This window comes from Tripterygium wilfordii, chromosome 4 (assembly GCF_013401445.1).
Source record: "Tripterygium wilfordii isolate XIE 37 chromosome 4, ASM1340144v1, whole genome shotgun sequence".
Lineage (NCBI taxonomy): Eukaryota > Viridiplantae > Streptophyta > Magnoliopsida > Celastrales > Celastraceae > Tripterygium > Tripterygium wilfordii.
This window is the reverse complement of record NC_052235.1, coordinates 14,170,907-14,183,875: the sequence shown is the minus strand read 5'-3', so window position 1 is coordinate 14,183,875 and position 12,969 is coordinate 14,170,907. Positions and strand designations below refer to the sequence as shown.

General features: G+C 37.2%; 1 protein-coding gene across 1 annotated transcript; it reads left to right on the top strand.

Moving 5' to 3' along the window:
* Positions 1–3,120: 3,120 nt before the first annotated feature.
* LOC119996463 (very-long-chain aldehyde decarbonylase CER3) lies at positions 3,121–7,635 on the top strand. Its single transcript, XM_038843105.1, has 11 exons — positions 3,121–3,456; positions 3,637–3,857; positions 3,939–4,171; positions 4,252–4,471; positions 4,927–5,054; positions 5,151–5,407; positions 5,486–5,593; positions 5,930–6,136; positions 6,589–6,699; positions 6,798–6,971; positions 7,098–7,635. Exons 1-11 carry the CDS (start codon positions 3,406–3,408, stop codon positions 7,326–7,328), a joined length of 1,941 nt encoding a protein of 646 aa, XP_038699033.1. The 5' UTR covers positions 3,121–3,405; the 3' UTR covers positions 7,329–7,635.
* Positions 7,636–12,969: the final 5,334 nt, after the last annotated feature.

Genomic DNA, 12,969 nt, shown 5'->3' with positions numbered 1-12,969 from the left:
TGTCAAAACGCCAAATAAGCAAAATTTGTTGACTAAATGCCCCATAAGCAAAAAGTTTGACAGGGTGGTGTGAAATCTGTCCGGATGAGTTGTTTGTCTCATTTTAGAACAACGGGTAACGACTTTGTAACAAAAAATCTTTCGATGCTAAAAATGAACAATCCCTATCTTTCGGTGATGAAAACTATAATTAACCCTAAAAAAAATGATGTTGGTTTTGCTAATTAATCATCCCAAAAATCCATGTTGTTGGCATGAAAGCACTGGGATGGGTACCATCCAACCAATTCTGCCTTGTCATGTTTATCAATGTGATTAAGACAACACTATAACATATCTTGATCATGTACTAGTCTCTTTGCCACTTGAGATGTTGAAACTTGAAAGAACTTTCAATTTTTCTCAACTCACCAACTAAGTACTTGTATCTACTTTCTTGTTTCCATGCTACTAAATTATCCGGTTCACGAGAATACATTGAGTCCGCATGATTTTGTTCCTCCTTAACCTAGTTGCTATAGGCAGAAGCCCATAGGTCAAAATCCAACTCACTTGGGTTAGGAAAATGCATTGTTAGTGTAATGAGGGAGGGCTTGTCCTTATAAGGTGTAAACGAATTTTTGTATCTTTTGATGCGGTACTTTAACAAATATGAATCAACATTACATTACTTATATATCTTAATTCGTATCTCCCTTTGTTGTGCAACACAAGCATCAGCCAACTATTTTAGGAAGAGACAAAAGAAAGACAAGAAACTCCCTAATATATATTACGTATATTACGTATATGTTTCTCATTTTTTATTACAATGTCAAGATGATATATTTATTTATAATTCATAAGCACTTGCATCAATGTCTGTAAACTGATGCAAGCAGCTAAAAGAAGATTCAAAACAAGAGATTTGAGCAAAAATGATGCTGCATCAGGATCTCTTATGAATTTGTAAAATAGAGAATTTCTCAAGAGAATCTATAGAAATAGAGATTCACTATTACAATCTCTAAATATAAAATATAATATATTATTACCCTTCATTCTCTTCTCTCTTCTCTTCTCTCACCAAAAAGTGATAGACACGACATTCTAAGAATTTTTAATAAACAAGTAATATTTTAATCTTGCAAAGATTTATGATTGAGATATTGATACAGTTGTTGTTGAATAGAGATGCCATAAATTGACAAAAATAGGTACTCTATTTGAGTAGATAAAATATAAAATTTGTTAAGAGATTCTGATACGAGTGCAATATACATCTAAATGATAGCGTAACGTCATCTCCTTTTAGGCTATTATTAATTGTTGTATCAATAGATGTACTTGAGATCTTAGAATTGAGACTCTTTCAAATTTAAGTTATTAAAACATTCAAGGCAAATCTATAATAGGTGTCTAATTAATGTGCAACCACAACCATCTCTTTCACATTTTATTTTTTTTTGTCCTTTAGCTTAATTTCCATCTTATGGTACAAATTGGTTGTTTTATTAAATGTTCTAGCAATGAAAACCAATTGGGATATTGAGGTTGGCTTGACATAAAACTCTGAATAATTGAATAGGATGTGGACACTTTGTGTTTATTTCCATTAATTTTATAAGGGAATTTACTCATGAAGACATGAAATAAGATTATGGTAAATAAAGTTGTCCAATATCCACATCCCTCATTCCCTCTTATCCTGAGATATTTGGGTGGAAGCAGTTATAGCCTTTTCCAAGTTTGTTGACACAAAATACATGAATATATAATGCATGCCAATTTCTGTTGAAGCTTTAAAGTGAGAGGTGCAGGGATGAAAGTAATTAGAAAATTTGTGAAAAAAAATCATGAAGATCCCATGAAGAAACCAACTTCTTGTTTGGTTTAAAATCTGCCAAGAAGTTTCTCAAATACCCTAAAACTAGTTTTTTTTTTTTTTTTAAGCAAAATATGAAGCATACATACGACCCAACGATGCTAAAGCATCCGCTGCTCTGTTACATTCTCTAACAACATGCAGCAGCTTGAAGTTAACATGTAATTTGACTCGAATATCATTCGCTAAGAGTAAGAATTCATATTCAAATATCATCACACCAATATTACTAGTATTAAAGGGATTTTAGTTGTAAGATGTCTAATGAAACCGTCGTTGGAATTAAGGTCTCATTCAAAAAAATCCGAATTTAAGTTTATTATTTTCTGAAAAACTTGAAATATATCTTCCTCCCCCCACAAACAAAAATAGTGTCGATACAGAGAGAGAATTGATCCTGATCCTGATCCTGATCCTTACGCGGGGTTGGACTTGTGAATCAATTCACAACCTTCTGCGCAAGTCAGAACAGTAGTGAGTAGTACATGAAGGGCGGCCCTTGAGTCACTCCTCTTTAATTACACATCTCCATTGACATTTCACAAAATGACTAACTAACCGACTCCCAACCATAAAAATGTTGACCAATCTTCCCTTCCCATAATTGAGAACTGCCATTGTTAATTAGTTTCACCAAATAGCTTACTAATTAGCTGCACAAAACTGACAGATTGTCCAAACAACTTCTGCCAAACAACATGGAAATTTGTTGACACCTCATATTCCTGAAACTAATGCATTTTACACAGCTACTCTCAATTGAAATGAACTTTCTGAACAATACTTTCTGTGCATTTGTGAAATAAACCTGGTAACACTCCATTATAGCCTAATGAACAAACAAGATACTCCTATCATTCTTGAACTATTTCTTCCTAATTTAGAATGACTGTTCAAACTAACCCAATTGCCCAATTGCTCTTATGGGGGGTTTGCGTGTACTTGGATTGGATTCAAATGAATTGAGAAGCAAAATTAAAGTTGGAGTCTCCCATGCATTCCCTCCCTCCCAACTATACTCTTCCTTCTCATTAATTACAAGCCCATCCCTACAGCTGTGCCTAACATTGTAAGAATACATACGAGACTACAGCTTTTTTGGGTCCAGATTAACGACCACGACAGTCCATTTCTACAGACACATGGTGGGCAAAAGTAAAGCTGGACAATTGATCAGTGATTTAAGAGACTCAACTGTATTTGGATGATAAAGTCCGACTCTTGTTTTGGTTTTCTCTTGTAGCTTATATATATATATAGTGGTGTCTGGGGGGGATTGAGTACCGCTACCAAAGTTTGCTCTTGATAGAGTTTTGAAAGGAAACTCCATTTGAGAGTAGACTAAAGCAAAAAAACTGGAATAACAGCCATCTTTTCTCTCTCTCGGTCTCTCCCTCCCACTTTTTCTCCGCAAAAAAATTAGTCTTTTGTCTCTTCTACACAGACAATCTTGAAGGACTGCAAAGAAGATTAGAAGCTCAGGAAGGGAATATTGTGAAGAAGGGGAAAAACCAGAGGAAGGGGAAGATTAAGGAGGGAAAATGTCTGCTCCCTTGTCTCATTGGCCATGGCAGAACTTGGGATGTTTCAAGGTATAGAAACCATGACCCACCAATGATTTCACACTTTTTTTAATGGGTTTCAATGTAAACAACTAAAATACAAAACTTGTTTACTGCTACCAATTCTTTCTCCTTCCCCTGTCTTTGCCCCTTTGTTCCTCTGTTTTTTTGTAATGGTTTGATAACTGGTTTCTGTGGATTTGAGTGTAGTATATGCTGTATGGGCCTCTCCTTGCAAAAGTGCTACATTCAGGACTCCATGAAGATAGCTTCAAGGACAACTGGTGTTTTCACATTCTTCTCATTTGTGGGCTTAGAGGATTTCTTCATTTATTGTGGAGCTCTTACAGTAACATGCCTTTCCTAACCCGGAATCGCCGGATTAATAAAGAAGGGGTGGATTTTCATCAGACGGATCGAGAATGGGATTGGTAAGAATCATTACCTTACAAAAACCTAAACTTTGTTAATTCTGATGAACTATTACTAATTTTTTTTGTTCAATTTTATAGGGACAATTTCATTCTGCTTCAAGCACTTATCTTGTCCATGGCTTCTTACATGTTCCCATTCCTTCAAAATCTCCCTATTTGGAACCCAAAGGGCTTTATCGCTGTTTTGATACTCCATGTTGTAGTTTCAGAACCTGTGTATTACTGGGTTCACAGATGTTTTCACACAAATAGTCTATTCTCCAATTACCACTCTTTTCACCATTCATCTCCAGTACTCCAGCCGCTAACAGGTACTGCAAACAATTATGCAAATCACTTGTTAATATTCATTCAATTTGAGAGTAATTAATTGATGATTTGGTGTGTGCAGCTGGGCATGCTACATTTTTGGAGCATCTTATGTTGGTAACAGTGATTGGAATTCCAATACTTGGGTCTTCCATGATAGGATTTGGATCAATAACCACAACTTTTGGTTACATTTTGGTGTTTGATTTTCTAAGATGTTTTGGGCATTGCAATGTTGAAGTTATTCCTCATCGAGTATTCGAGATCCTCCCTTTCACTAAATATCTTCTCTACTCCCCAACGTAAGTGTATGATGAAATGCCTAAATGGTGCCGTAAATTTTTAGTCATCTGTGTTGTTTCTTTCTTGGCCATCAACATACTTTATTTATGTCACATTACATCTTTATAGTCTATTATAATTGAATTAACCTTTGTTTATGCTCATCCATTTGGAGTACATAGACTGAGGACCAATTAATCCTATTGACATTACTAGTAAAGTCTACTTCCATGTCTATAATTCTTTTAACCCATATCAGTACAACCCTTTATCTGGTGTGTTATTAATAGTATGTACTTGATAGTGAAACAACCCCAACAATTTCAAAAACCAAAGAAGAAAAAAGATGGTTGTAATTAAGTCTTTGGTATGTGTCATTATCACAGAAATGTTGTAGGAGTAGAAGTCTTTCTTTTTTCTGGTTTTGGATCATCAAACCTAATTGCATTTTTTTTTGGGTGGATTGAATGTACAGATACCACAGCCTGCACCATACAGATATGAAGTCTAATTACTGTCTCTTTATGCCTCTCTATGATGCCTTATGGAGTACACTCAACGGCGAGTCTTGGGAACTACATAAGAAAATGACTTCAGATTCAGGTACACAAATGGTCTGGAAGTTTTTATATTAGTTACTAATTACAACAAAACGTTGAGAACACATTATATATCAGATTTGCATTAACATTAATGCAGGAAATAATGAGAGGGTAGCAGATTTTGTATTCCTAGCACATGTAGTGGATTTGACATCGTCAATACATGCACCGTTCATTGTAAGATCATTTGCTTCATTACCGTATACAACCAGGATAGTCATGCTGCCTATGTTTCCTACTGCCCTCTTGTCTATGCTGGGGATGTGGGCATGGGCTAGGGTCTTCAAAGTCTCATTTTACAACCTTAGAGGCCGACTCCATGAGACCTGGACAGTACCCAGATTTGGTTTTCAGGTAATTTTCATCTCAATCTCTCTAGATTTCTACATGTGAAGTATTGGAGTTTAATTTCATGGTGTCTCATTTTTGCAGTACTTCTTGCCATTTGCCTTGGATGGCATCAATAAGCACATTGAGGAAGCCATTCTTAGTGCTGATAGACTTGGTGTTAAGGTCATTAGCTTGGCTGCGCTGAACAAGGTTCGTAAATGTTCTTTTGTATTAAATCTGATTCCTTGTATACTTAATTGGATCTATTGCTACTTTTGAATTTTTTTTTTTAAAATTGAAACAAAAATGCATCTGAAACAACTCCTGGATTTGTCTGAATAGGGTAGTTGAAGGAATTAATAATACACATCAATGCTCAAAACTTATTACATCTGTCTATATTGAGACCGGTGATATTCAATACAAAATTAATTTGACCTTGTACCAGTGCACTGTTTAGCATCAGAATGGACCCTCTAAAAGAAAACATTTGCTCACTTATGGTTATGGAACTGTTTGATTACCTTCCTTCAATCTGATGTGCAGAATGAAGCACTTAATGGTGGTGGAACACTGTTTGTGAAGAAGCATCCGGACCTCAAAGTCCGTGTTGTTCATGGGAATACCTTAACTGCTGCAGTAATTCTCAATGAAATCCCAAAAGACACCAAAGAAGTGTTCTTAACAGGAGCCACTTCAAAGCTTGGAAGAGCCATTGCACTCTACCTCTGCCAAAGGAAAGTTAGAGTCCTAGTAAGTATTCTGTTAACCCACCAAAATATCTCCTTTTTTTACTTTGTATATTGACAGTTGACAGTTGACCTCATATTATTAAACAAGGACACAAGAAAAACCAGGCACATGTTTTCAGCATTCAAAGACTTGCCAGTGTATCTAGGACTAAATCTGTGTTGGAGGTTGGCGAACGATGAAAGTTGGGCCAACTTTTTTCACTTATCATAAATAGCTTCCTCAAGTTTTAAGTTGAGGAGCGGAGTTTTATACTATGCGGTAGGCATTGATTACGTAGCTTGTCTTGCCGGAACAGAAGAAGTTTTCATTAATTATTTTGCCAATGTTAGGTTTGGATTGGTGCCAAAATTAGAAATCCCATAACCAGGCAGTGTAATCCAAGTAACCAATACTAATGATCATCACAAACAGTCATTCATTTTGATCTCTAATGGTTATGATTATGCATGCAGATGCTAACTCAATCAACAGAGAGATTCCAGAAAATTCTAAAGGAAGCTCCTGTGGATTGTCAAAATTATCTAGTCCAGGTTACCAAGTACCAAGCAGCTCAGAACTGTAAGGTAAAGCTGCTGCTAATTTTCAATATAATAGAACTGTTAAGGGTTTTCAGCTTAATTTTGTTAATTATATGTCTATTAATTGGATCACAACTACACAGACATGGATTGTGGGGAAGTGGATTACACCAAGAGAGCAAAATAGGGCTCCAGCAGGTGCACATTTTCATCAGTTTGTGGTGCCACCCATTTTGGCCTTTAGAAGGGACTGCACTTATGGGGATCTCGCAGCGATGAAGCTGCCGGAGGATGTCCAAGGCCTTGGTTCTTGTGAGGTGAGAACATTCATCAAGGAATGCAATTTGTGTGACTGCAGAGTTGTTGAGAGAGTTACAAGTTGTGTGTTAAAACTTTTCATTTTTTAACCAAAATGTGGGTTTGAATTGTTTTGTTTGTGACAGTATACCATGGACAGAGGAGTAGTTCATGCATGCCATGCAGGAGGTGTGGTTCATTCATTAGAAGGTTGGACACACCATGAAGTTGGAGCGATAGATGTCAATCGAATTGATCTGGTTTGGAATGCTGCACTAAAACATGGTTTGAAGCCTGTATCAAGTGCTAGCAATCAAGATTCAGCATCATTTGGTCAAGAAGGATTGAGAAGAATTTGGTCTTGGAGAAGCCTTTAATTTGTGCTTCATATAGGACAGGGAAAAGAATTTGTTAGCGAAGTTGCAATTCAACTGAATTGTTAATGTAATTGTGTAACTCTTCATCTACACCTCATTGAAGAAGATAACCTATCTACTTGTTCTTTACATATGCATCTAGCCATCTACCAAGTTTTGAAGACCGGGCCGGTCCAACTGTGTACCTGTCATCTATCCAGTCTGGTCCATGGCATATAAATAAGTTTTCTTAAGGGAATCGTTCAGTTTGGTTGAATAGGTAAACTTGGACCAGTCTGGTCCATGACATATAAGTTGTGAGACTCTATTTTTGTTCAATTTAATATATGGTATTATTGTGAGTAATATGAAATATGATAATTTATAGTTATCATTATTATATATATATATAATAATGTATTATGTTAAACTAGTTTGACTTCAATCCGATTCAGTTTGAACATTTAAATCATGAATCAATAAATTTTTCGGGTTGATGACGGGTCTGGTCTTTAGGCGTCTACGTCTCTAGTCATGATTTGCTGGAAGGACGACACGTAGATGTACTGACCACATGCCACCTGTCTTATAACGAAATCAACCGCCAAATGCGCAGCTCTCACAGAGAGATGTTTCGTGTTGTGTGCGAGAGCGAATCAAACAGAGAGAGATTTTAGGAGAAAATGAAGAAATCCATGAAGGGAAACAGAAAGCGATTGCTGAAGAGCGTTTTGGACTACCTAAAGTCGGACAATTACATGCTTTCTCCTCTAATTTCGTCTGATTTTCGTGTATCAAGGATGAAGAAACCCATGAAGCGAAGGAACAATAGACTGCTCGAGGCAGTTTTACACTTTCTAAAATCAGACACTTACTTGTTTGTTCCTCTGATCTCTCCTCCTCCGTCTGGTTTTACGGAACCAAATACTCCCGCTTCTTCTTCTCCTCTTTTCGAAAGTAATTACTAATTACTAATCTAATTCACTCTATTAATGGGTTTCTAAGTTTCTAGGGTTTGGTTTAATGGAGTTTTTGGTTGTTTTGGTAGGATCAGAAATGAAAGAAGCAAGCAGAGGAGATAGTTTGGGAATGCTGACGAACGTTGGGGAGTATCTTAAGTCTGATTCTGAAGAAAAGGAAGATATGGAAGAATAAGTGTTTTTGTATTCTTAACATTTATGGAATTACAACCCTAGTATATATAGTAACAAGATCATATGCATCTCCGCACTTCTAGCTATGTTACTGACTAATGATATGTGAACACAATTAATGACTAATGAACACATTCAAAGTTGGCAGCCATCAAGGTTGAAGGTTGGCAGCCATCAAAGTTGACTAATGACATCCAATACTCCCCCTCAAGCTGGAGCAAGGATATTGATTGATCCAAGCTTGGAAAGTAACCAATGAAATTGAGCTGAAGAAAGAGCCTTAGTGAACATGTCTGCAAGTTGGTCTTGACTTCGAGTATATTTGGTAGAAATTAACTGAGACTGAACTTTTTCGCGGACGTAATGACAATCGACTTCAATATGTTTGGTTCTCTCATGAAATACTGGATTGGAGACAATATGCATGGCGGCTTGATTATCGCAGCAGAGAGTCATTGGTTGAGGATGAAGAAAACCAAGATCGACCAACAATGCCTTTAGCCAGATAAGTTCAGAAGCAGTGGAAGCCATTGCACGATATTCGGCTTCAGCGCTAGAACGAGCAACCACGAGCTGTTTTTTACTCTTCCACGAAACAAGATTGCCACTAACAAATATACAATAGCCAGTAGTGGATTTACGATCAAGAGAGTTGCCGGCCCAATCAGCGTCGGTGTAGCCGATTATTTGTGTATGACCATTGTTCTTCATAAGTAGACCACGACCAATAGACCCCTTCAAATATCTAAGAATTCGTTTAACAATTCCCATATGAACAATGGTTGGAGAGTGCATAAATTGACTCACAATACTGACTGCATGACTAATATCGGGTCGAGTAATGGTGAGGTAAATAAGCTTACCTACCAACCTTTGATAAATTTGAGGCGACCGAAGAGATTCACCATCTACAGCCAAGTTTAGTTTACTGTCCAACGGTGTATTTGCAGGCTTGCAATCGAGCATGTCAACTTCACACAACAAATCTAACACATACTTTCTTTGATTCAAAACAAGACCTTTGTGAGATGTAGCCATTTCGATTCCCAAAAAATATTTAAGGACCCCAAGATCTTTAATGGCAAACTTTTGATGAAGAACTTTTTTAATATTGGAGATGGCTGCAATATTATCACCAGTAATAATAAGGTCATCGACATAAATTAAAACTACTAATCGTACCCCATTCTTGATGAGAACAAACAAAGAGTGATCAGCGTTACTCCTTTTGAACTCAAGTTCCTCAAGTACCATACTCAACTTGGCATACCAGGCACGGGGTGACTGTTTCAATCCATAGATGGATTTATGAAGCTTACAAACCAATTGTGGATTACTGCTTTGAGGGTGACCCGGCGGTAGTTTCATATAAACTTCCTCGAGGAGATTGCCATGTAAGAATGCGTTTTTCACGTCCATTTGAGATAAAGACCAGCCATGATTTATAGCAATCGATAGCAAAGTACGAACAGTTGTCATTTTTGCCACCGGCGCAAAAGTCTCCGTGTAGTCGACTCCATAAGTTTGGGTAAAGCCTTGTGCAACCAATCTTGCCTTATGCCTTTCAATAGAACCATTGGATTTGAATTTGGTTTTGTATACCCAACGACTGCCGACAGCTTTCTTATCCTTTGGAAGTTGAACAACACTCCAAGTATGATTATCAGCTAGAGCCTGAAGCTCCTCTTGCATAGCCTTTTGCCAAACCTCTTTTTGATTAGCTTCAGAAAAGCTTTGAGGTTCAGTTTTGTCAAGGATGTTGCTAAGATAGGCTGCATGAGAAGAGGATAGTTTATGATAGCCAAGAACATTAGTGACTGGGTGTCTTACCGAGTATGACACATAGTCCTGAAGCTTTGATGGTGGTCGTCGGTCACGAGTAGGATTACGTCGAATAGACAGATCAGAATTTTGCATATCAGTTTCCACATTAGTCTCTAGAACCGACTCAGTGGGAGTTACTACGACTGGTGTTGGAGTGGATATTTGTTCACTGTCAGATGTTACATGTGGATCAGCAAAATCCACCCGTGGAACAATAGATAACCAATCATGAGACATATCCAGAGTTGGTAGTGGAATTAAAGTTGACTCCCCCTGTCTTGAACTGCCACGAGACTGAGAATAATATGGAGTGTTTTCGTCGAACCTAACATCCCTTGTTACAATGAGCTTTTTAGAGATGGGAGCATAACACTTGTATCCCTTCTTTGTAGATGAATATCCCAAGAAAACACACTTGGCTGCCCTTGGATCTAACTTGTCACGGTGAATTGCTTGAATATGCACATAACAAGTACACCCAAAGATTTTAAGATGAGATAAATTCGGCTGCTTTCCTGTCAACAACTCAGATGGAGAAGTGAAATTCAAAATTCTACTAGGCAAGCGATTTATGAGATAAGTAGCGGTGAGTACACCTTGGGACCAAAATTGTTTGGGAACATTCATTTGAAACATTAGAGATCTTGTTTTCTCAAGCAAGTCGCGATTTTTTCTTTCAGCAATACCATTTTGTTGTGGAGTACCAACACAGCTAGTTTGATGAATGATGCCATGCATGCTCAAGTATTGTGTCATGATATGAGACATATATTCTGTGCCATTATCTGATCGAAGAATCTTAATTTTAGAAGAGAATTGAGTGTTGATCAGACTATGAAAATCTTGAAAAACACTAGCAACCTCACTTTTTGATCTCAAGAGATACAATCAGGTGAATCTAGAAAAGTCATCAACAAAGGTGACAAAATATTTGTAACCATCAAAGGACTCAAGAACAGGACCCCAGACATCCGAATGTACCAATTCAAATAATTTATTTGAACGAGAATTAGAAGAAGGAAATGATAATCGTGTAGATTTTGACAAGTGACAAATGTCACAATCAACTGAATTTTTATTAATATTTGGAAAAATCTTTGCCAAAATTGACTCAGAGGGATGTGCTAGACGTTGATGCCATAATTTGTGCTTGTAAGCTAAACAGGCATTTACATGAAATCCCTTGTGAAAATATTTGAGAAGATAATATAAGCCTTGAAAGAAAAATCCCTCACCAATCGTCTTCTTGGTGACCAAATCCTGGAATACAACATTGTGAGGAGAGAAAATAGCACAACAATTTAGTTGAGTTACGAGTTTGCCAACCGAAAGAAGTTGAAAAGGAAAAGAAGGAACACACAAAGCTGGTGATGCAATGTGCTTAGAAAGTAAGTTTACCTTTCCCTGTCCAACAACAGATACAGTATTACCATTAGCAACACATATTTGGGAAGGTGGAGATAAGAACTTAAACTCAAACAGATTTGTAGGATTATTTGTGATGTGATCAGTGGCACCTGAATCTATGACCCAAAAATCATGCACATTACTTAAATTCAGCGCAGTTGAGAAAGCTTTCAAAATACCTGATGTGTCATCAGTTGCACCATTTTTATCTTCAGATAGAAATCCAGCAAATTGACCAAGTAAGGCAGCTGACTTCCCATTGTTATCAGATTCACCTTGCTTTGCTTGAAGATAAGAAGCAAACTCATTAATAAGAGTTATTGGACTTGAGGAGAACCTTGACAATCCATCTCCAGCCATGGTTGTAACATGATTAGCCTTATATCCCGAAGGTTGAGTCCGTTTCTGAGGCATATTCTCTCTCGGAAACTTAGGCTTCAATTCAGGATGAAGTACCCAACATCGGTCCACTGTATGACCAAGATTATGACAATGATTGCACTTCAACTCAGGTCTCTTTCCCTTGTAACTTCTTTCTTCAGATCGTTTATGATTGAACATATATGCTAGGGCTTCAGATACCTCAGTTTTGAGGTTACAATTCATGACCTTTCTTCGGACTTCTTCCCGTTGAATAGTAGCACAAACACTCCCTAGAGAAGGAAGCTCAGAATTCATAAGTATATGACTACGGAGATCTTCGTAATCAGGAGCAAGATTAGCCAAAAGCTGAAATATTTTATCCTCTTCAGCCCGTTTTAGCAAGACAGCAGAATCAGTAGTATGTGGACGATAAACAGACAACTCATTCCACATACTTTTCATGCTACCAAGAAATTGAATAAATGGTTTACATTCCTGTTGAAGACATGCAATGTCTCTTTTGAGTTGAAAAACTCGTGCCGCGTTATTTTGATTTCCATACATCTCTTTAACAGCATCCCATAAATCTGCAGAAGATTCATAATAACTGAAAATTTCAGCAACATGTAATTCCATAGAATTAAGTAGCCATGTCTGCACCATCTTATCTTGGGCAATCCAAGATTTATACTGAGAAGAATTGACATCAGGAACAACAGTACTTTTGTCAATAAACTCAAGCTTTGATCTTCCACCAAGAGCTAACTGCACAGATCTTGACCAAGGAAGATAATTGAACTCATTCAACAAAACCGAACATAATCGTTGGTTTGTATGAACATCAAAAGTATTTGAAGGTAGAGAGGCCGAGGGACTGCCTGAGTCGGACATGATTGGAGTGATTTCGGCCATTT

Coding starts and splice junctions, on each gene's coding strand:
- LOC119996463 (XM_038843105.1), top strand. CDS start 3,406: ATGTCTGCTCCCTTGTCTCATTGGCCATGGCAGAACTTGGGATGTTTC. Junction 3,858..3,938: donor ACGGATCGAGAATGGGATTG/GTAAGAATCATT, acceptor TCAATTTTATAG/GGACAATTTCATTCTGCTTC. Junction 5,408..5,485: donor TACCCAGATTTGGTTTTCAG/GTAATTTTCATC, acceptor TCATTTTTGCAG/TACTTCTTGCCATTTGCCTT.